This window comes from Acomys russatus, chromosome 11, assembly GCF_903995435.1.
Source record: "Acomys russatus chromosome 11, mAcoRus1.1, whole genome shotgun sequence".
Lineage (NCBI taxonomy): Eukaryota > Metazoa > Chordata > Mammalia > Rodentia > Muridae > Acomys > Acomys russatus.
Window position 1 is genome coordinate 6292765 of NC_067147.1, and position 22895 is coordinate 6315659.

Here is a 22895-nt window from a genome sequence, read left to right on the forward strand (position 1 = left end):
TTCTGGCTAGTAACAAAAAGCTGAGAGTTGCTGAATGCTTACCAAGTCAAGCACTGTGGTGCCCACTGATAGACACTCTCTCAACACTACTAACAATGTTAGGAAGTGAAGCATAGAATGGAGCAACAAAAGGCTACGTGACTAAAGCGCACATCGCTCGTAACGCTGATGTAATAGGAAATCACTTCGCTTCTGACTTTTTAGTAAACTCAAACACAGCCACATCCATCCACCAAGTATAATATGATAAGCCTTAACTTGAATGTTTTTTAAAGTGTTCTTTGAGCGTATAATGAAGATTAAACATAATGCCATGCATCGCCAGCATTATTTGTACTCTTAAGACTTTGGATTTGCTGTGTATAGTTCAGGCTGGCCTCAAATTCCAATGTCCAATAAAAATAGTACATCCGTTAATTGGAGCAATGAGTTAAACACGGTATTAAATTATAAGTCAAGGGAGGTGGGATAGTTCAGTGGTTGCTAGCATGCTTGCCCTTACATTTGATGCCCGGAACTACAAAACAGTAAAGAAACCTGACTTACAAGACAAAGTAATAAAATAATAGTCACTAGTTCATGCTGAGAGATAAGCAAAAGGGCAAATGAGTAAAAAGCAAAGGCTAAATAAAGTATACAAAACTCCACATTCCACAGGTAGAGCACAATTTCCCACTCCTGATACTGTGGGCTGTGCACAGTGACAGCCTTCCAAAGACTAAATGTGGGAAGGACAATAGGACTCCACAGAGGAGAGGCCTGATAAACATGGCCTCAGTCAATCACCAACATCAACAAGACACTGTGAGAGCTGATCAATTATCACAGATAAAATAAGCCTATTACCACAAACATGTGGTACAGATTTAATACAGTTAGTAAAATCAAAAGAAATCTAAACAAATTCAGCATTAGAATTAATTCATACCAGTTTCTGAAATGTAACAAGTATATCACGCTGATATGTTAATGGAGTGTGTGGTTTGAATGAGAAGGGCCCCAAAGACTCACATATGCAAGCACTACTTTTGACTATTTTATTTGGCGTTCCTTAAGCCTCTGCCTCCCTTCCAACCCCCCAACCGTAGGTAGGAGAGAAAGAAGGTTAGAAGGGACAGGGGATGTAGGTCTTTTTAGACTTAGCTCCAGCTGGTTAAATCTCAGCTGTCAGGATATCCAGCAGCCCAGCAGAACCAGTAGGCTTCTTCTTTGTCTGTCCCCTCAAAGCCTCCCTGTCTCTCTCAGAGTCCTTTCTCTCTGTGTGCTCTGATAGTTACACCTTCTCAGAGTCCTCAGAATTAAACTCACTGCAGCTGGCAAGGACCACACTCTTCTTGGAGCAACGTGAGGCTGTTAACAGCTGTGGACAAACTAAGGCAGTCCCATATCCCACACTTGGGATTAAAACAAAAACCTGTTTACATAACATAACTGAGATTTTAAGGAAACCAAAACTTCCACTACACACTTCTTTGAATACCTGGTCCCCAATTAACAGAACTGTTTGGCAAAGACTAGGCATTGCTGGAGGAGGCATGTCAGTGGGGGCAGGCTTGAGATTTCAACCTGCGGCATTTTAAGGTAGCACATCACTCTCTGAACTGTATACATTAGCATTTGTACCCATTACCACAGCTACAGGTGTAATGATAATGCATATGACAGTACACACACGCAAGAGTGTAAATGCAGCCAAGCATGTATGATTATGACCAATAGCTTTAATCAGTATCAACGTCTGAGTCATGGCATTGCAGTTCAGTTTAAAATTACTACCGAGCTTACAGACAGATTCATTCTATTATTTCTTACAAGTGTACATGACTGTAACAATCTCCAAATAAGAGATTAATTCTTAAAAAGGATTAACACTACTAACAAAATGAAAGTCTAAAAAAATTATTTGCAGCGTAAGTACATGAAGGATTGCCCTAGAATAACTGAGCTTCCCACAAGCCTTTATCAAGAAGCAACACAATTAAGTGAGAAAATCTGAAGAGATACAACCATTAAGATGCAAAATTGGCCAGGTGGTGGTGGCACACGCCTTTAATCCCAGCATTTGAGAGGCAGAGGCAGGTAGATCGCTGTGAGTTCGAGGCCAGCCTGGTCTACAAAGCAAGTCCAGAATAGTCAAGGATACACAGAGAAACCCTGTCTTGGAAAAAATAAAAAAAAAGATAACAATGACAAGATTACTAAATAATGACATATAAACTAAAACTACATTGAGGTTTCACTGCCTAGCTACTAGAGTAACTAAGAAAAGTTGAGGACTGGGAAAACCAAGCACTGAGAGGATAGGGAGCAACTGCAATCCACATGTCCCCATAGGCAAAGCAGCGTGGCACAGTGAGTGACACAGTCACAGAAGAAACAGTTTGGTAACCTCTTAAAGTTACATGCAAGCAAGCACACACTCTCCTCTCTCACCGTCCCTTCCAAGATGTCTTCCTCCCCTCCCCACCCCTTACCACATGACCAAGCAAACTTACTCCTAGGTATTCACCTCAGAGAAATAACTTATTTCCATACCAAGACATGTACTCAAATGTTTAGAGCAATTTTATTCATAATCATGAAAAGGTGCCAACAATCCAAGGGTCTATAAGATAGTTTAAAAGCAACCAATATGCTGGGCATGGTAGCATACGCCTTTAATCCCAGCACTCAGGGAGGCAGAGGCCGTCGGATTTCTTTGAGTTCCAGACTAGCCTGGTCTACAAAGCAAGTCCAAGACAGCCAAGGCTACACAGAAAACCCTGTCTCGGAAAACCAAGACACACACACACACAACTGCACAACTGAATACTGAAAGGGGGGCAAGAATGATTTATGTGCTCTAACATAGAAGTATCTCAAAGTCACTATAATAATAAAACCTAGTCAGGTAATACAGCCTACAAAGTATCACTCGACTTACATGCATCTCTAGAAAGGTAAAACTATGATGACAGTAAACTCACAGGAGCAGCTCAGTGAGAGGAGCACGGGCACGTGTGGGGCTCCAACTGTGATTCCTAGGACTTGAGATAAACAACAAAAACTACAGTGACTCCTAGGCAAGTCTTTTGTAGGGAGAAATGATCACCTACCAAAGGGTCTAAGACAATGATTTGGGCAACAGAAATGGTCTATTTTACTCAAAAGGACATATACTTAACCCACTGATTGTACATTTGATATTTGTGCATTTCATGTCACTTATACCTCAAAAAATGTATGCTCAATTTATTTAAAACAGTAAAAACTATAATTATAAGCCTAAGAACGATAGATCCACGTCTGTAAGTTATTTTAATACCTTATCTTTTGCATTAACAATGTAATATGTAGTTAAAATCATGTTACTATGAAAACTTTTTTAAGATAAAATTATAATTTATTTTAATTTTATGTCTATCACTTGCATGTCTGTCTGTGTGAGGATGCCAGATGTCCTCAAACTGGAGTTAGAGACAGGTGTGAGCTTCCAAGTGGGTGCTAGGAATCAAACCTGGATCCTCTGGAAGAGCAGACAATGCTCTTAACTGCTGAGGCATCTCTCCAGCCCCAATATATGATATTTCTTAATAATGTGTTCAAGTATGCACCCAACTTTGGTATTTGGTATTTCTCTTTGGCCTGCTTGATCTTTTTCATTATAAGTCTCCATAGGAGCTATTACTAATAAGCAAAAGTACTAGTAATAATAATAATATAACAATATTGCAATTAAGACATATATCACATTTAGAGACTTGTATAATATAAAATCTTCCTCTTTTATGGAACCAAGGTCTCACTGGCTGACCTGAAAGTTTCAGAGACTGCCTGCTTCTGCCTCCTGAATGATAGAATTAAAGGTGTGCACCACCACACCTAGCCTGGTATAAAGCTTTTTAAACACAAACATTACAAATAATATTTAATGCAAAGTAGTAAAAGCAAAATAACTTCATCTATGTCTTCTGCCAATTCCAAACTTGGTATTTAATTCATTTTATGATGTGCACTTTATACTGACCTATTGCCTAATGAATGTGAAGCTATACAAGACACAAGAGATGCAATTTACAAATTCTCAACTTTATCCAAACTCCTACAATTTCTAAGACTCTCACCTCAGCCCCTCTTCTCTGCTACTGCTGTGTACACTGCAGATGTTTTAAAATCTGGTTCAAAAGCAAGGCACAGTAGTATACATCTCTTATCCTAGCACTTGGAACAATTTTGGAGTTCAAAACCAAAAGGACAACAATGCTCAATTTTTTTCTGATGCTCTATGGTGGTTTGAACAAGAATGACCCCATAGGCTCATATATTTGAATGCTTACTCCCAGTTAGGTGAACTGCTTGGTAAAGGTTAGGAGATGTAGCCCTGTTGGAAGAGGTGTGGCCTTTTGAAAGAGGTGTCACTGTGAGTAGGCTTTCAGGTTTCAAAAGCCCATGCCCAGCCTTCTTTGTCTGTCTGTCTGTCTGTCTGTCTGTCTGTCTGTCTCGCTCCTACTGCTTGTGGGTCAGAATATAAATCTCCCAACTACCGCTCCAGTGCCCTATCTGTCTGCTTCCCACCATGATGCTAATGGACTAACCCTCTGAAGCTATAAACAAGCCCCCAAGTATGCTTTCTGTTATAAAAGTTGCCTTCGCTGTGCTGTCTGTTCACAGCGATGGGACAGTAGCTGATCCACGCTATGAGGTAAAAGTTTGCTGATTGATTACCAACAGAACATGACAGAAGTAATGCTAGAGTTTACACACACACACGCACACACGCACACTCTCTCCCAACTTAACAATGTCCTTGACACCTTTTATAAGAATCAGAAACCCCATCACCATTACAATGTACAGTGCAATGCAGAGAAAGTATCCTTATTCCCTGCACAAAACAAACTTAACTCTTTTTATTACATATTTTTAATTTTTAAAGTTTTGTTTGTATGTATATTTATCTGTTTGAGTGTATGTCCCCATGGAGTCCATATATCTATCTGCTAGTATCTGAAACAGCATTTTAAGGCAGGCTATGATGACACACACCTATAGCTCCAGATAAGCAGAAGGCTGAGGCAGGGAGAACACTTAATCCCTAGATGACATTCTGGCTTGGGCAACACAGTAAGACTGTCAGAAAAAAAGAAAAGTAATTAAGCACTCAGGGAGGCAGAGGCAGACAGATCACTGGGAGTTCAAGGACTGCTTGGTCTACAAAGCGAGTAGACCAGGACAGCCAAGGCTACACAGAGAAACCCAGTCTCAAAAAAACAAAACTAAATGAAAAATAGTAAATGAATAAGCAATGCATCTTATGTCCTGAAATAACCGGCCACCTTTGTTAAGTGCTCATTGAAAAGTAAGCTCAGTGTCTTTGTAGCTCACAGCATTGAGCTGGTGCTTACTGCTAATGGACGGTCACTGTCCTTGTCATTACCACCACCTAAATTACGTCGTATACTGCCAAGTATAACCAAATAAATGTTAGTAATTTTTTATTTTACTTTATTTTTTTAACTGAAAATACATTTTCTTTTAATTTTGCTTTTGGGGTTTGTTTTGTTTTTCAAGCCAGGGTTTCTCTGTGTAGCCTTAGCTGTCCTGGACTCACTTTGTAGACCAGGCTGGCCTCGAACTCACAGCAATCCACTTGCTTGTGCCTCCCAAGTGCTGGGATTAAAGGTTTGTGCCACCAGGCCTGGCTGAAAATACATTTTTTCATACAATATATCCTGATTAAGGTTTCCCCTCCCTCAACTCCTTCGAGATCCTCCCCAAATCCATACCCTTTCTTTCTCATTAGAAACAAGCAGGTGAGAGAAAGGGTGAGGGATAAGAATAAAACAAACTCTGAATAGGCAAAATAGACAGCAGCAAAACGTTTGATGCAGACACTTCAGTGTCAGGAGAGGATGTTTCTGAACAACCAGCTCATCAAGCCACCAGCATCACGCAGGCCTGGCTGGAGCTGTTCACAGAATTACTGGCAATGCAGTAGCAACTGAAAGCTTTAGGCATTCTTTATCACCGTCCCTTAGCACTCAGGGGGTGGGAACACACGTGCTCCTTGTCTTCTAATCTAGTACGCACTCGTGACGGCAAATTTTAATTACTTGTTATTTTTAAGATATTTAACAACTTTAAATGCATAATTGAAATCAGGGATTTGATTCCCATGCTTAACAGAAGATCCCAGTGTCTATGCATATATGTCTATATGATATATTAAAATATGCTCCACCTGCCTCCTCCCATTTTTTTTCCATTTTGTTGCAAACTATGGAGAAGAGGCAACAGACACCACGTCTGGCCTTTACACAAAAGGGAGAAGGAGGAGGAAGAGGAGGAAGAATAAGAAATTCAGAGCCGGGTGATGGCACACATTTTTAATCTCAGTTTGCAGAAGGCAGAGGCAGGCGGATCTCTGTCAGGATATTAAAAAAACTGGAACTCTTACACATAGCTGTTGATGGTACAAGTGCTAAGAAAGCAACTGGAGACTGAAAAAATTATCATTAAACCTATAAAGTTCATATTCAACCTAAAAACAGGTGTTCAGAGAAGCATCTATAACCAAATGCTCACAGCAACATTATGTACAATAACCAAAAGAATGCCCGCCACTGGATGGAATCCACATGTACATAGAGCATTTATCACACAATAGTACACACTGTACATGCTCTTTGTATGACTGGCAGCACTGTAGCGCTCACCAGTGGTATTTATAAGCACATATTAAGAGTGCCACATTAGGTACCATATAAGACATTCTGAGGTATCATATAAGGCACCATATTAAGAGCTCTTGAGAGAAAAGAACTTTTCTGTCCTGTTGCGATTTTAAAGGACCACAGTTGTATATGCAGTTAAGTACACTGCTGGTCAAAATGCAAGGACTCATGACTTCCTATCATCTGCCACAAGTGGCACTAAGTGACTATACACTCTAGAGTTGTCGGCTGGACATGGCGATGCAGGTCTACATCCCAGCAGCCCAGAGCTGAGGCAAGAGGACTCCTGCAAATTAGTCAGGCTTGAGCTGCACAGCAGTACCTGGCTAGCCCTAAGTAGGAAGAGCCTATCTCAAAACAAACAGTAACAACAGAGACACAATGTCAAAAATATTTTTTAATCCAACTTTATTTACCAAATGACAGAGTTAAGCAAACTATATAAAGGTTAAAAGTAAAAGATGTGTTCATCAGTGAGGTGGTCTGAATGAGCACGGCCCCCACAGGCTCACAGATTTGAAGGGTTGGTCACCAGTTGGTGGAACTGTTTGGGAAGGATTTGGAGGTGTGGCCTTGATGGAGATGTGTCAGGAGTGGACTTGGTGGTTTCACATTAGGCTCTGTCAGAGGCGTGGCCGTCTTGGATGTGGTGTGTCACTGGCAGTGGACTTTGAGGTTTTACACCAGATCCATGTCTGTCTGTGTGTGTGTGTGTCTCTGTCTCTCTCCACATCTGGGGTTCTTAACATGTAAGCTCTCATCTACTACTCCAACATGACGCATGCCATGCCCCACTTTTCTGTTACAAGGGATAGTATCAAAAAAATAGAGCTAAGGATCAGTGGTAGAGCACTTACCTAGTACGGCCAGGTCCTAGGTTCAAGCCCTAGCACCACAAAAGGAGGGCAAGAGATGGTTCAGCTCTTACACCTACTTATCTCTTTCTATTTACAGCATAGGTTCTACATTGAGTGTGTTATTAAAATTATACTAAGGCAAATAGTAAGGGCTGATTTCAGTAGACACTGCTTAATAAAATCCAGTATATTTTTTTAACTATAATCTTTTATTATTTTTATTTACTATTCTTTTGTAGACAGGGTCTCAACTGTAGTTCTAACTGGCCTGGAATCTACTATGTAGACCAGGAGTGAAGTGGAAGTTTCTGATTTCTTTAAAGACTCAGTTGTGTCATGTGCTATTTTTCTGGAAGATGTCTTGTAAGAGGGCATGTGATGTTTTGTTGGGAGCACATGAGAGGTGTGTGGAGGTGGGAAGCAGTATAAAAAGAACCATGGACAGTGAGGTGAGGCTTTCAGCATTTCTACGCCATGCAACACTTCGTTTCAAGAGAAACGTGCCGACTCAGCGGAGCCTTGCAGTTTCTGCTGGATTGTGCCACCTCTACGGATTCGTGTGCTTGGTGTTGGCTACTGGACTGGACTATACTATACTAAACAGGCCCACCACCCCTTTTTCCTACTAACATTCTAGAAGTGAAGTTGAATGTGGAAGAACCCTAAATAAAGTTTTAATCTCAGCCTACAACAGCCTGCCCTGTCTCAAATGCTAGGATTAAAGGCATAAGGCACCGGGCCAGACATCTTTACTGTAATCTCTTAAAAGAACCTATCTGTTACAAGGCACAAGTTAGATCCTTTGCATGTCACTAAATACTTGAGAGGCTAGCAAGGTGGCTCAGGGTTTAAGAGAGCTTGCTGCTCTTGCAGAGGTCCAGAATTCACTTCCTAGCACAAAAGTCAGGCAGATCACAAGCACCTGTAATTCCAACTTTCAGTACATCCAATGCACTGTCCTCTGAGGTGCACATTCTCACTCACGCACCCATGGAGAAAAAAAATGTAAAGCAAAGCCAAGAGAATTATTAGATTATGCATGTTTTCCTTATTACCATCTAAACAAATATAAATGATTAAAAACCAGTTCAAATATATGCAAGTGAGACTAGATTGTGAATTTGATTACGGGGGCTACTCGTCTCTTTATCCAAAACACTAGGGGCCAGAAATATTTTAAATTTCAGATTTTACAATATCTGAATATGCTCAAAGGGGCGGGGGGGGGCAACACAAATCTAAACACCAAAGCCAGTAATGTTTCATATATATTGTCTTGTTTTGTTTGGTTTTGACACAAGGTTTCTCTGTGTTGCCCCAGCACTACTTCTATAGACCTGGCTGGCCTTGATCGCAGATCCACCTGCCTCTGCCTCCTGAATGCTGGGATTAAATATGGTGTTCCACCACCATCCAGCTGTTTCAGTGTATCTTAAACAAACAGCATGAACACAACTTTATATACTGTTTTAGCCACACTTTCATTTTGACTATAACACATTACATAAGACCAAGTGTGGAACTTTCTACCTGTGGTATGCTGGTACTGAAAACTTTGGATTTTTTAAGTACCTGGGATTTCAGGTTTTTTTCCATTTAAAGATATTCAACTTGAATCTTCCAGCTTCTTTTGGAGGAGGCGTTGTACCAACAATGCTTCACAGCCACAGTCTTCCTCGAACAAACTGCTTACAATTCACATTTCTTGCTTTATTTTACTTTTAGTTTTATACAGGTGTAAGTGCATGCATGTGTGCGCGTGCGCATGCGTGTTACATGCACATGAGTGAAGTGCCTTGCCCCAGGGAGTCAGCAGTGGGTTTGATCCCCGGGAGCTGGAGTTACAGGCAATGGTAAGCCACCTAGTCATAAGCACTGGGAACTGAACTAGGGCTGTCGGCCAAACAGTAGGCTCTTCTTAACTAACCACTGAGCCATCTCTCCAGCTGCACAAATCACACTTTCTACCACATAGCTTGTTAACCTGATTATACTGGCTGAATAAACGGCTGGCACTAAAGCATCATCTACGTTAGACACTCTGCACGATAGGCAGAGCACCCACAGGGAGAAATCTGTCGATAATTACAGAGCAACATCTGTAGTTAAAAGCAAAGAATGGCTGCTTAACACGCTGGCTCCCAAACACCTAACTTCCGGGATAGATGTTTTCCAGATAAATGGGAGAATTTTTTTCTTTCCCCCTGTATTTGGGAGGGGTTGTATTTGGGAAGAGGTTGTTTTGATTCCATTAATTAAGGTACAGACAAGATTCTTCTAAAGTAAAAGATCCACAATACTTAGCTATTACCTTGAAATAGACTTGGGGAGAAAAGATGAATGAAAGTAAAAAATGGGTGCTCTGGACCCTCGTTCCCCTTGCCTGTAATCAGTGAGTGGCCGTCCAGTGTACTGCACACAGAAACAGCAGGTTATCATTAAAGTACGCACCACCCCATACACTAACAAAGTGCAAACTGGAGACAGGGAAGGCTATGGGAATAAATGAAAATACTGCCTCATATTTTGCTTCACTGGCATATACAGAATCCTACCTTCTACCTCAGCACACTTCCTCAGTCAAAAAAAAAAACACAAAACAAACAAAAAACGAAGAAACTTGCTACACAGCTGATGGGAAAGCTCATTCTCAGGACTGTAAAAGATTAAATCGAATTCCAGAGTTCTAAACTACAGATGAAACAGTCTAACTGTCTCAGCTACTCATACAATAGAGCAAATGCCATCCATGTGAAAACCGGGCAGGTAAAATTAATTAGAACCCAATACTGAAAGGCTTAAAAGTTAAAATAAGGATTAAATGTAGGTCATGGACAAGACCAATCAGGTAAGCTGTGTTCTCTGCAAGAATTAGACATTGTCTCCCGACCTCATCTTTCCCCCTCCAAGGAGCTGCCGACTTCTCACCCACTTCCACCTGGACAGAATGTGCTGGCTTGACAGCGCCTGGAAGCCAGAAGTGTGACAGCAGAAAAACATCTCCAGACCAGTGAGCCTCAGAGGACAACATAAGACCAGAAAGGTGTCGTTTTATAAAAGACCACTCCCAAAAGGGGCATATTCATTTTATACTTTCTTCCTACACTTGTTCCTATCCCTTAAAAAAAAAATTTTATAATAGGTTTTAAATATATATACATATAATATATATAATTTAAATATACGAAAAGAAAAAAAGCAAACAAACAAACTCACAAAGCTGTGAAGTCCCTTCCCCAACCTAATACCTCCTATGAGATATCAAAATTCAGGCAATTTTAGTCATGAGGACAAAGCATCATATTTTTAAGTACAAGCTGAAAGGAACCTAAGCAAAGAGCTGGTAAAAGCAATACATCATAAGCTGCACACTGGTACAAGAGGAAATTAATGTTTTGAAATTGCTCTTATCATTTCCCTTCAGATGAGGCAAAGTAAAGCACAGACTACTTGCAGGGGAGGGGGCTCCAGCTCCACTCTTTGTATACCAACAAACTGACCCCTTGACTAAATTATAGACAAAAATTACTATCTCCCCTCCTCCACCGCTAAAGAGCCTCACAAGTAAGTCAAAACTGGAAACTGAATAACATAAATAAATATTTTTAAATTCAAGCATGGTATAATCCTGAACCCAATAAATAAACTGAAAAAAAAAAAATTTCTTGAAAAGAATAAAAACCATCCCCCTAACTTCAGAATTTAGGAGGTGATTGGGAATCGGGCGGTTCAAGGTATCCCCCTTGGCCACAGAGAGTTGTGTGCGATACTGTTTAACAACTTTACCAGCTGGATAAGTAAGAAACTAGTTCCTACTCCTCACTCCTATCCAAAGGGTGGTTGTGTTCCGTCTCATTTCCAGGGGGCCCCAGCCCAAACGTTTATCTTTCAGATACACCTGATGAGGTGACAAATGAAAGGGCTCGCAGATTTGGTTCAGCATATCCAACAAGTGGGTAATTTAGAACTGGCAACGTGAGGGCAACATTTGCAGACACGTAAGAGCTTTGTGAAGCTTTAACACTGCGACTTACAATACAGAGTGAAGACAGGTGACTGACATAAAATGTAGCTCCTGTATCCCAAAATCTTATAAAAATGTTCATAAACTCCTGTTTATCTCTATTCTTTTGATTTGACCAACAGTAACTTCCTGTCCAGCTTCCTCTCTGCTCTGTCCAGATTAATGGCCATACTTAAATCTGTAATAACAATCTATTCTTCACAAACTACAACTATGTCACAAAGAAGCCCAAGTTCTAGTCTCCAACAGACCGACAACCAAAAATACGAGGCTTGTCTTTTAATTCTACTCGTCAGCTAGCCAGCTGTGAGTTAAACAGCCTTAGCATTCCAAAGTACAGTTAATCACTTTAACTTCAAAACCACGTCTGCGTGAGCCACGACGATGAAGCGTCCCGGGCTTGGTTCTGAGTTCAGTCTACCTCTAGGGTTTTAACCTAAGTTAAATGGCTCCTGCGCAAAGATGAAAAGGAACAGATGGTCGCAAGACTCCCAGGAAGTAAACTCAACTGAAAAGGGTGAAAGAATGTAATCGAACGTGACACAGACATGCTTCCCAAGTCTCCGCCCGAGTTATAACACACTCCCTCCCCTTTAAAAAAAAAAAAAAAAAAAAAAAAAAAAAAAAAGGCTTTTGAAAAGACTAGAAAGCAGCGTCCCCGACTGGTTTCTTCCCTCCTCCGTCCTTAAGGGAGGCCGGAAGATGGAAAGCCAGAAGGCTTGGAGTCCGGGCAACCCGCACTTTAAATAGCCCTCGGAAGTCTCTCCAAGTTGGCACACAGGAGGAGGGGCCGCTGGGCTACCTCTCCGCGACTGCGAAGTTCCCGAGCAGAGCCCCGGGAGGCGTTCACGGGGCTCCCCGGGCCGCCCCACCCGAGCTCGCAGGGCCCGCCCGGCTCGCACCCACCTGGGCCCGTAGGCCTGAGCGAGCAGAGCCCGGGGCGCCCAAACGACTGCCGAGCCTCCCCTCCGGCACCGAGACGCCGGCGACAGCCCGAGCCCCGGCCGCGGGACCCGCCCCGTCGAGGCTCGCCCACCCAGGACCCCGAGCCCCGCGCGACTCCCCGAGGACCCCCCACCCCCCCCCCCCGGCCCGAGCCCGGCTGCCTATACCTGTCTTCGCTCTTGTTTTTCTGTTTCTTCCCCATGGCTTGTCAGCGGCGCTCGTAGAGCCGGCCCCTCGGTTCGGCGTCTCACAGACCCACTGCCTCCCCGCTGACTCCAATGCCCGCTCGGTTCGGTCCCCCTCGCGCCGCCGCCTCTCGCACCCGGCTTCTCCTCCACAGACGCGCGCGCCGGGACAGGGCACATATGGTGTGAGCCCTCAGCACGCAAGCGCATCGCCCCGCCGCCTCGGCGTGGGGACGCAGGGCGCGGCTCATCGAGAGCGGCACTGCGGATAGAGCGTCTTCAGTTGAGCCGCCGGCCAGGTGGGAACCCGAGCGCCCCCTAGCGGCCAGCGGCCGCCGCGCACCGACGCCCGGCGGCTCCGGGATTCTAGAACCTGGGGAGCGACAATCGAGACACCCTTCCTGTCCCCCGGGGGCTGGCATTCGATGCAGAAGAGGGACCGAAAACTCTCCCTCCTGCCTTTATATGGCCTCAGCCGCAGGGAGTCCAGTACGGGACCACAAGGAGCCAGTGATGAGCCTTCCAGAGTTCGTTAGGGAGATACACCCAGGACGTAAAATAGCACTCATGAATTATCAACTGTGTATATTTATTAAAGGGAAAAAGACACAGAGGTACAGCGAGCCGATCCCCTAATATGAATCTTCATATGAGCAAGTTCTAAAAATTCATCTGTTTAAGAAAGTCAGGAGGGAAAACCCTGGCGTTGTTTAGTTATCCTCCATCTGTTTTTGCGTGATGTTATTGACGTCATCTATGAACAAATTTACAATACACTGTAAGGTACGCTTTAGAAACTATTAAACACAACGGAAATGAAGCCCCTCGGTCACTCAAGAGCAACAGCTTTGCGAGGCCTGACGCGCAGCCCGTGCGCCAGAAAGGCTACAATTCCCAGCGTCCTCAGCGACCATTCCACCAGCCATCCGCCCACTCGAAGCGTTGACGCCGAATCCAGTAGTTCCGGGTGGCGCACTCGCCGAGGCTTCCGTCATCCGTCACCGCCCCTTCTCATACTGTGTCGCGAGAGGGCTGTGGCCAATGAAAAAAGCGGGAGTGACAGCTCCGCCGTCGCCCTTAGCTACTACTGTGAGGCCGAAACCTGCGTGAGCCTGGTCGGTGTTTCTGATGTGCAGCTCCCTCTCTCCGTAGGCGTCGCCCACAGTCCAGGTGCGGCAAAGGATTCGGCTCGTTGCAGTGTGGGACGAAGAACATATCACGGCTGCACATCCGGCTGCGGCGGGGCGGGGCGGGGTGTGGCGGGCGGCGGCTGGGAGGGAGGGAGGGAGGGCCCCGGGTTTGCGGCCGGAGAGGCTGTGGCGCATGCGCCCCAGGTAGTGCGAGATCGCGTCTTCTCCCCCTCGGAACTGCTCCACCAGTCCTTCGAGATCAGGGAGTGGCAAAGAATCTACTGACAGGTACATGGGCTTCGGATGGTTGTTTGTAGGGGAATTAAATAGGTGTCGGCCCTCCAGTTCCTCGGTAAGAGTAATAATATTCGAGCTGGTTCAGTAAGTACAAAGTCAAGTCTAAAGAGAGTGACCACCACCACCTAACCCAGCGCAGCTCTTGTTGGTCGCCTGTGTTCTCACGAAACTCTGAATTTAAATTTAAAGGTGTCCTGTGAAAACGCCAGGGATAAGCGAACGCTATGCCCAGATAATGGCAGATTTCTCTTGCAGGGGGTAAGGGATCGTAGAAATACGGCTTCGTTTCAGCTGTATAGAATCGATGAGGAGCTTACAGTTGGAATTTAGACGGTTTAGGATTAAATTTAAAAAAAAAAAAAAAAGGTCTTACGTAGCCCAGGCTAGCCCCTATAGCTCTATATGTATCCAGGGATGGTCCTTGTGCCATTGCCCTTGATAACCAAGGTTACAGTCATAAGCCACCATGCCCAGGCTGATTTTGCTTGTGAGATGGTTTGTTTTAGCTGTCAATTTGATACAGTCTGAATTGCCTGGGCAGAGAGACCCAATGAGAGATTGGCTAGCTCAGGTTGGCCTGTGAGCATGGCTCGGGTGTTGGGATTGTCTTGATTGCTTTAATTAAGTTGAGGAGCCCCACCCATTATCAAAGCACCATTCTGTTGCTTGAACTTGAATCCTAGACTAAGTGTCGTAAGGAGGTTGCGTGTGTGTCTTCATTTCTCTCTGCTTATGACTGGATGGAATGTCTTCTGCTTCAAGTTCCTGCCTTAAGTCCTTGAAGTGCAGGAGTGTAACCTGCATTTGTAATGTTGTTCTTGTAGAGATATTTCTGAGCAAGTATGGAAGTGAAACTCCTTAAGGCAGCGTGCATGGGGGGGGGGTGGGGGGGGGAGGCCAGGGCGAAGGGGGCAGGCTTTTACAGAAGGCAAAAAGCACGTTAGTGCATTTAGGGGCGTCACTGGATCCTGGAACTGTGGATGAGGTCTTAGATGGTTTACGCCTTTTATTACTGTTTTGGCAGGTGTTGGGGCCTGTGTGCTGGGCTCTGAGGTTAAATGGTGTCTCTGACATAGCGTCTGTAGGGTTAAGGTCTCCGGCCCTGTTACAGAAGCCCTGTCTTTTAAAAAACAACAACAAAACCCCAAAAGTGTGAACTTAATGCTTATTTTTTGTGACCCTCCCAGCACCGAGCCGTTTAGGAGAATGGAAGGTAACGGATCCGTCGACATGCTCTCAGAAGTCCTAGAGAACCAGTTCCTCCAGGCTGCCAAGCTGGTGGAGAGCCACTTAGACTCTGAAATCCAGAAACTGGACCAGATCGGTGAAGATGAACTAGAACTCCTCAAAGAGAGGAGACTGGCGGCCCTCAGGAAGGCACAGCAACAGAAACAAGTAATATCCCGCGCCTGCACCCTGACAGCGCGGTAGCACCACGCTCCTGACTGCACATGCGCTGCCGCCTCGGTGCTTTAGCTCCTCAGGGGCAGGGTGCTCTGAATCCAAGTCCCCGCCTCTGTTACGTATTTTCCCAGGAGTGAAACATCAAGGGGAGACTTAGGCAAGATGTAGCATTTGATTGAGGCACTGGGGTGCAAAAAAGAGATTAAAACTTGCCTCTTAGACCAAGCTTAGGGCCCACATGTCAAAATTGAAGACATACCGTGGTTCCATGTGAGAAGATATTGCTAAGTGTTAAGCTTGTGTGGTTGGTTGGTTTTCTGAGACAGGGTTTCTCTGTGTAGTCCTGGCTGTCCTGGACTCACTTTATAGATCAGGCTGGCCTTGAACTCACAGCGATTCCCCTGCCTCTGCCTCCCTGGTGGGATTAAAGGCGTGTGCCACCACGCCTGGTGCTTGTGTACATTTTTATTAGATTGTCTTGTCCTTTCAGGGGCGATGGGGAGTTAGGATCTGACAGTGTAGCCATGTCTAGCCTAGAACTCACAGACATCCCTCTCCTTCTACCTCCAAAGTGCTGGGATCAAAGGCATGCGCCACCATACCCAGTTCTGTCTTGTCATTGTCATGAATGCTCGGTGAGATGGTTGCTCTGTCGCAAACGAAGGCTCAGAAAGACCAATAAACCCTAATTCAGTAAATGGTGGGAAGAGCATTACAACTTCTGTCATCCTTGTTGCTTTTTAAAAAATATTTTATTTATTTATTTTATGCGTGTGTGCTCTATCTGCATGTACACCTGCAGGCCAGAAGAGGGCATCAGATCCCAGTATAGATGGTTGTGAGCCACCATGTGGTTGCTGGGAATTGAACTCAGGACCTCTGGAAGAGCAGACAGTGCTCTTACCCTCTGAGCCATCTCTCCAGCCCCCCCCCCCTTTTTTTTTTAATCAACTGCCTGAAAGGGAGAGCATCAATTGAGGTGACATCCTTTCTGCCACAGGAAAGGTGGAAGGCGCTGGAAGGGTTTCCCAGGCTTGGTTGTTAAGGGCCCTGCCTGGGCTGGGGAGCCTGAATTAGATGTATGAGAGGTTCTCCCTGGCTCTTCTGGACACCACGTGGGCAGGATACCTGTCCTTGTGAGGACTCTGCTTCCTGTTGGCTGGAGTTTGCGATTGTCATCAGAAGCAGATGGTTCCTAAGCTCCTGAGCTGCTGTAACTGCACTGTCCTCCGGGTTGATGGGTCTGTTTCCTGAGGTGCTTTCTTCTGTCTTGTCTGTTTAGTTCTTACTTTTGAGATTATAATGACGTCAGTTCTCCATACAATGTCCTTCCTCTCTCTCAAGTTCATGGCCTCTCTCATATACTTGTATGTGTGTGCATATACATACATATTATTAAATATAACCTGCTCAGTCTGTAATGTTACTTGTATGTACATTTTCACAACTAACCATTTAGTGTTGGGTCAGCATTCCTCAGTTGCCTGTAAGAACATTATGTTTGTAAGTGTAGAGCTGCGCGCGCGTGTGTGTGTGTCTCAATGTACAGCTCTTGCCTAGCCTGCTGTTTTTCCTGGATCTGTCCTTAACATCACAAAAATAAACAGAAAAACACTTTTGTAATAATTTGGATCAAATGAATTTTAAGAGTTTAAAGAGCACACACACGAAAGTTAAATGGGTATTTTCATTTTCTGTCTCTCAAACCTAAATTCTTACTGTGAAACTTCTGATGACACAAGTAAATTTCCAAGACAGGAAATTGTCTTAATTCAGCCCATGTGATAGGGAGTCACTCCTGCCCGCAGGATAGTTTTGCACCAATGGCCACTAGAATTATAGGAAAGCTCATTGCTAAAAGGACTGCTTTCTGCTATGCGATAGAATTGATTTCATTACAGATTATTTAGTGATTAAGACATCAACAATACCAAGAAGCACTCAAAGACATTTCAGCTGGGTCTAATCTTGCTTCTCTTGAACTTAGGAATGGCTTTCTAAGGGACATGGAGAGTACAGAGAAATTGTCAGCGAGAGAGACTTCTTTCAAGAAGTCAAGGAGAGTGAGAAAGTGGTTTGCCATTTCTACAGAGACACCACGTTCAGGTAAGATTGCTTCTGTTGATTGGTCTCCACTGTGGTGAGACATTTGCATAGAGACACACTACTGACCTAGAACAATTGAGGATGCTGAAAGGAACAGCTGCCCTGGTTGTCTCATGGTGATGTCATCACAGTGTTTTCCTTACTATGAAGATTACCTTAAAAGCAGCCACATGCAGACAGATAAGCCGGCCTTCCTGAGAGTCGGTGTTTCTGGGTAAGTGGTCATTGTCCTCGGGTGTTTCACCATGTAACTAAAGATATCCTAAAGTTCATGCTTACAGGTCTCACCAAAGCGATGCTGTGTTCTCAGGATGCTGGGACTTGGAGGCCAGCAGCTCTCACAACTGCTGTTTATCCATTCAGCCTTTGTCCTCTTGGTAAGGGGACAGTGACTTGACCAAGCCTTTCAGAACCGTAGTTGGAACTGCCACGCTGGCTAGAAGTAATTTCCCAATGTGTGAGTCTTAGTGGGGTCCCTAAAAGCTAAAGTAGCATCCCTCCCCCAGGTTTTTGTTTTTTGGGGGGGGTTTGTTTGTTTTTGGTTTTTTGTTCAAGACAGGGTTTCTCTGTGTAGCCTTGACTATCCTGGACTCAATTTGTAGACCAGGCTGGTCTTGAACTCACAGAGCTCCACCTGTCTCTGCCTCCCAGTGCTGGGATTAAAGGCGTGCGCCACTGCACCCAGCTACCAGGTTATATATTTTGAGAGGGAGAGAGAACTAAGGACATATATGTGCTGCTGGTCTACAACTCTTCTGCTGTAGGCAACTGCTCCACAACTAAGTGATCGCCAGCCTCAGCCCCATAGGCTGTGTCTTCAAGACAGAGGACTCTGTCCACACATGCCTTCAAAATGGATTAGTTACCAACCTTTAAAAATTGACAGTTTAAGAATTAGCCAGATTTTGCCTGGCGTGGTGGCACACATCTTTAATCCCAGCACTCAGGAGGCAGAGGCAGGCGGGTTGATGTGAGATGAAGGCCAGCCTGGTCTACAAACAGAATCCGGGACTACACAGAGAAACCCTGTCTCGAAAAAACCGAAAACAAACAACAACAAAAAAAGTGAACTATTAAAAACCAGGCACGGTGGTACACTTCTGTAATCCCAGCATTCAGGAGGCAGAAGGGAGTGGATGTCTGACTTGGAGGCCAGCCTGTTCTAGAGTCAGTTCCAAGACAGCCAGGCCTACATAGAAGAATCCTGTCTCAAAAAACAAATAAATAAAAACTACTGAGCCTAAAAGATTGGTAGTTGGTTTCAAAAACACTAGGAGCTTGGTTTGTTTAAAATAGATTTTAAACTGGGGGCATGGTGGCGCACGGCCTTAATCCCAGAAGTTGGGGGGCAGAGGCAGGTGGATCTCTATGAGTTCGAGGCCAGCCTGGTCTATAAAGTGAATCTAGGACAGCCAAGAATACACAGAGAAGCCCTCTCTCAAAAAGAACAAAGGGGGGGGGGGAGAAAATTTTTAATTTAAAGAAAATGTCACTTTTCAGTAGAAGGTTTAATTAAAAATGACTGCAGATGCCAGGCATGATGGCACGCACCCTTAATCCCAGCACTGGGAGGCAGAGGCAGGCGGATCTCTGAGTTCGAGAACAGCCTGGTCTACAAAGCGAGTGCAGGACAGGCAGGACTATACAAAGAAACCCTGTCTCAAAAAAACAAACACACAAAATAACTGCAGAGCTGGAGGTGCAGTTGGTTGGGTTGTGTGTACAGAGTGGGCTTCAACTGAGGAGCTTCAGGCAGGAGCTTTTGGTGACTCCCAGTTTTAGTCCTAAATCCCACATGTGACAGCAGCTGGGTTTTTGCCTCTTGTGAATTCCTTCTGCTTCAGATCTGTCCTCCTCTGTCCTTACGAAGACACCAGGAAACAGGCATGCGTATGGAAACAAAGACCTTGTTTTTTGGTTTTTATCCTAAATATTACAATTTATGAAATTATAGGCGCAAACAGAAAAGCTGTAAAATTCGGTGCACACTGATGCTTCCTTTAGCTTTTGATTTTCTGCTCTTACAGGTGTAAAATACTAGACAGACATTTGGCAATTCTGTCCAAAAAGCATCTTGAAACCAAGTTTTTGAAGCTGAATGTGGAAAAGGCGCCGTTCCTCTGCGAGAGGCTGCGGGTCAAAGTCCTCCCAACGCTGGCACTGCTGAGGGACGGCAAGACGCAAGACTACGTTGTTGGGTTCACCGACCTAGGAAATACAGATGACTTCACTACGGAAACTTTAGAATGGAGACTTGGTTGTTCTGATGTTATCAATTACAGGTAACCTTGAGCAAAAACAAACAAAAAATATTGCTTAACCATTTCTAGGTGGTAGTTTTAGCGATGTTTGTTTCTTGCCTCCCCCAGTGCAGGCACTGAACAGCAGTGCTGTATTTTATAGAACCTATTCAAGGTACCGCCACCCTTTAGTGTTCACCATGTCTGGAAAGTGTGTCACGTTCAGTTAGCTTCTGTGACAACTTGTAACTTAATTTCCAAGACTGGCAGTTCTGAGAAGTATAAGCTAGTTAATTTCTCAGATGTTCCCAAGATTGGAGTTTGTCTTTCTCAGCATCAGACTCTAGTCTCCTGTCAGGGTTAGTTGCTACAGGTGGATGTCACATGTCATTCTTAGTGCTGATGTCATCGGATGTCACACGGTCACACGTCATTCTTAGTGCTGATGTCATCGGATGTCACACATCATTCTTAGTGCTGATGTCATCGGAGGTCACACGTCATTCTTAGTGCTGATGTCATTGGATGTCACACATCATTCTTAGTGCTGATGTCATCGGATGTCACACGTCATTCTTAGTGCTGATGTCATCGGATGGCTTGTCTCTGTTTAGTGCTAGAGCACCATCGAACCCCATGGTAATTTGACAAGGAACTTTTGCATCGCTTGCGTGTGCTTTCTTGTCCATTTAGTGACTGGTCTGGGCTGTGGTGGTTTCTCTCAGGGTTAGTCTATAAACACCATCCTCTGAAGCCTCCCAGGAGGAACCAGACAGCTGCTCTAGGAAAGCTTGCTCTGCACTCTGCCTACAGTTAGCTGTGTTTCTAAGAAGTTATGCTTCCTTTCAGTGGCAGTTTGGTTTTGGTTTTGTTTTTTGAGACAGGGTTTCTCTGTGTGTATCCCTGCCTGTCCTGGACCCACTTTGTAGTCCAGGCTGGCCTCAAACTCACAGGAATCCACCTGCCTCTGCATCCTGAGTGCTGGGATTAAAGGCGTGTGCCGTCACACCTGGCATTTCTCCTTTTTTTCATTTGATTTTTTTAACCGCTTATTTAGAACAGTCTCTCACTATATAACCCATATGGTCCTAGAACTCATAGTCCGTCTCCTTCAGCCTGCTGGCCACTGGAGTTACAGGCATGTGGCCACCGTGCCTGCCTGCAAATGATGTTCCAAAACCTGCATCCTGGGTGCCAGGGACACTCCCTAAACACACACACAAAACTGCCTCATATCATTTATTTCTCTGGCATCGTTTTACCAATTCCAGCTGATGATGGTGCATTCCGTGAGTTCTGCTAATGTGTGGGAATGTAAACACTGGGTGCTGCACAAGAAGAGTCAGGGCAGGACCTCAGGAGCTTAGCAGTGCTGCCAGTCATTAACATGGGCTAGGCACAGGCTCAGGTGTCCCAGACTCCTCCCTGCCTCAGTGCAGATCACCAGGATTCCATCTCCATCACCCTAAAAGATGTTTATAATAATGATCATGATCACAAAATCACCTTTGATGTGCTAAAGTCAGATGAGGTATGAACATCAACCATTGATATTAATGCTTTTTACAGAATAGCATCCTGAGTGTATTAAGTCATAAAGAATAAAATGCTTTTAAACTTTGTTTCACTTTTAGTGGAAATTTAATGGAGCCACCATTTCAGAGCCAAAAGAAATTTGGGACAAACTTCACAAAGCTGGAAAAGAAAACTATCCGAGGAAAGAAATATGATTCTGATTCTGATGATGATTAGACTGTGCCATACTTTGTAAACCGTCTGTGTGTTTCCTTCAGCGTTAAGTGTGTTTTTTAAATTCTACTGGTTTCAGCCCATTCACCATCTGATACTCTAACCCAGCGCGTACACTGTTCACCATGTGGAAGGACATTCTTATGATTTGTCTGTGGCTATCATGTGTAACTTGAGAGAAACAGATATTTTAAATTACCTGGGAAGGGTCTGGATTCTCTATTTTTCTGATTGATTTTATCATAACGTAATTCTTCTATCTTTATACCAGTCACGCTTGTGTTTTTAATCTATTGCATTAGAAATAGAAATTTAACCAACTGCTCCAGGGCTCGAGTGCTGTCTCTACAACAGGTTGGGTCACATGCACTGTCAGTGAACCCTCACTTCATTCATAGAATGTGCTTCAGGAACTATTAAAGACTTGCCCGTGTACTCCGGATGCGGCGTGTTGGACCAGTGAGACTCAGCTCTGAGCACACTGCCTCATTGCTTGCGTGCTGAGACATGCGTTAAAAAGTAACAACACTTTTGGAGTAGCAGCATAAGGCACTCCATTGGCTGCTCAGTAAAACAATTTTAGCATAAGTGAAAATTATTAAAAGTATAAGTCTGAAAACTATGGTATTTGGTAACAGCATACAGCAAACAAAAAGATTAAAAAAAAAAAAAACTCTAGAGGTAAGGGTGTAGCTCAGTGGTAGATCTTGTACTTAGCGTGAACTAATAAGAACCTCTTGGTAAGCAGAGTGAGTGTAATGTTATCTAGTGAGACGGCTCAGTGTACAAAGGCGCTTGCCACAAAACCTGAGGACCTGAGTTCAAGTCCAACTCCAGGACCCACCGGTGGAAGGGGAGAAGTAATTGCTGCAAGTTGTCAGTGAGCATACACACACAGCACAGGAAATACAGGTGAGCTGAACTAGAGGTGACTTGGGGTTTGAAAACCATCTAAACAGGAAAGAACAGTAAGTAGAACAAGCAGAAAGGAGCTGGGGGGATGGCTCAGCAGTTAGGAGCACTGGGGTTTGATTCCTAGCATCGATATGGAGGGTCACAGCCACCCACTAGTTCCGGTTCTGGGGACTCTAATGCCTTCCTCTGGCCTCTGAGGGCACCAGACGCACATGGTATTTACATAGGTGCAGACAAAACATACATACATATGTATACTGATAAATTTATAAAAGTAGGAAAATCCCTAGTAAGACCAACTACAAAAGCAAGAAACAAGAAGTTTGAGCA

The 22895-nt window shown here is 44.2% G+C and overlaps 2 protein-coding genes across 2 annotated transcripts in view; one reads left to right on the plus strand and one right to left on the minus strand.

Annotated features, from left to right (window-relative positions):
* Eif5b (eukaryotic translation initiation factor 5B) overlaps window positions 1–12902 on the minus strand; it is a 47354-nt gene extending 34452 nt beyond the window's left edge. The window contains exon 1 of the mRNA XM_051152760.1: window positions 12707–12902. Coding sequence (XP_051008717.1) covers window positions 12707–12741 — 35 coding nt within the window. The 5' untranslated portion in view covers window positions 12742–12902. The remainder of the gene's footprint in view (window positions 1–12706) is intronic.
* A 2419-nt stretch (window positions 12903–15321) lies between these two features.
* Window positions 15322–22298, plus strand: Txndc9 (thioredoxin domain containing 9). The gene is made up of 4 exons (XM_051152761.1): window positions 15322–15546; window positions 17543–17661; window positions 19689–19943; window positions 21536–22298. The coding sequence occupies exons 1-4, from the start codon at window positions 15358–15360 to the stop codon at window positions 21651–21653; spliced, it is 681 nt and encodes a 226-aa protein (XP_051008718.1). The 5' UTR covers window positions 15322–15357; the 3' UTR covers window positions 21654–22298.
* The last annotated feature ends 597 nt before the right edge of the window (window positions 22299–22895 follow it).

Excerpts from the sequence above, each read along its gene's own strand:
- Txndc9 (XM_051152761.1), top strand. The coding sequence starts at position 15,358 with ATGGAAGGTAACGGATCCGTCGACATGCTCTCAGAAGTCCTAGAGAAC. Across the intron at positions 15,547-17,542 it reads AGGCACAGCAACAGAAACAA|GAATGGCTTTCTAAGGGACA; the intron begins GTAATATCCCGC and ends TCTTGAACTTAG. Across the intron at positions 17,662-19,688 it reads TACAGAGACACCACGTTCAG|GTGTAAAATACTAGACAGAC; the intron begins GTAAGATTGCTT and ends CTGCTCTTACAG.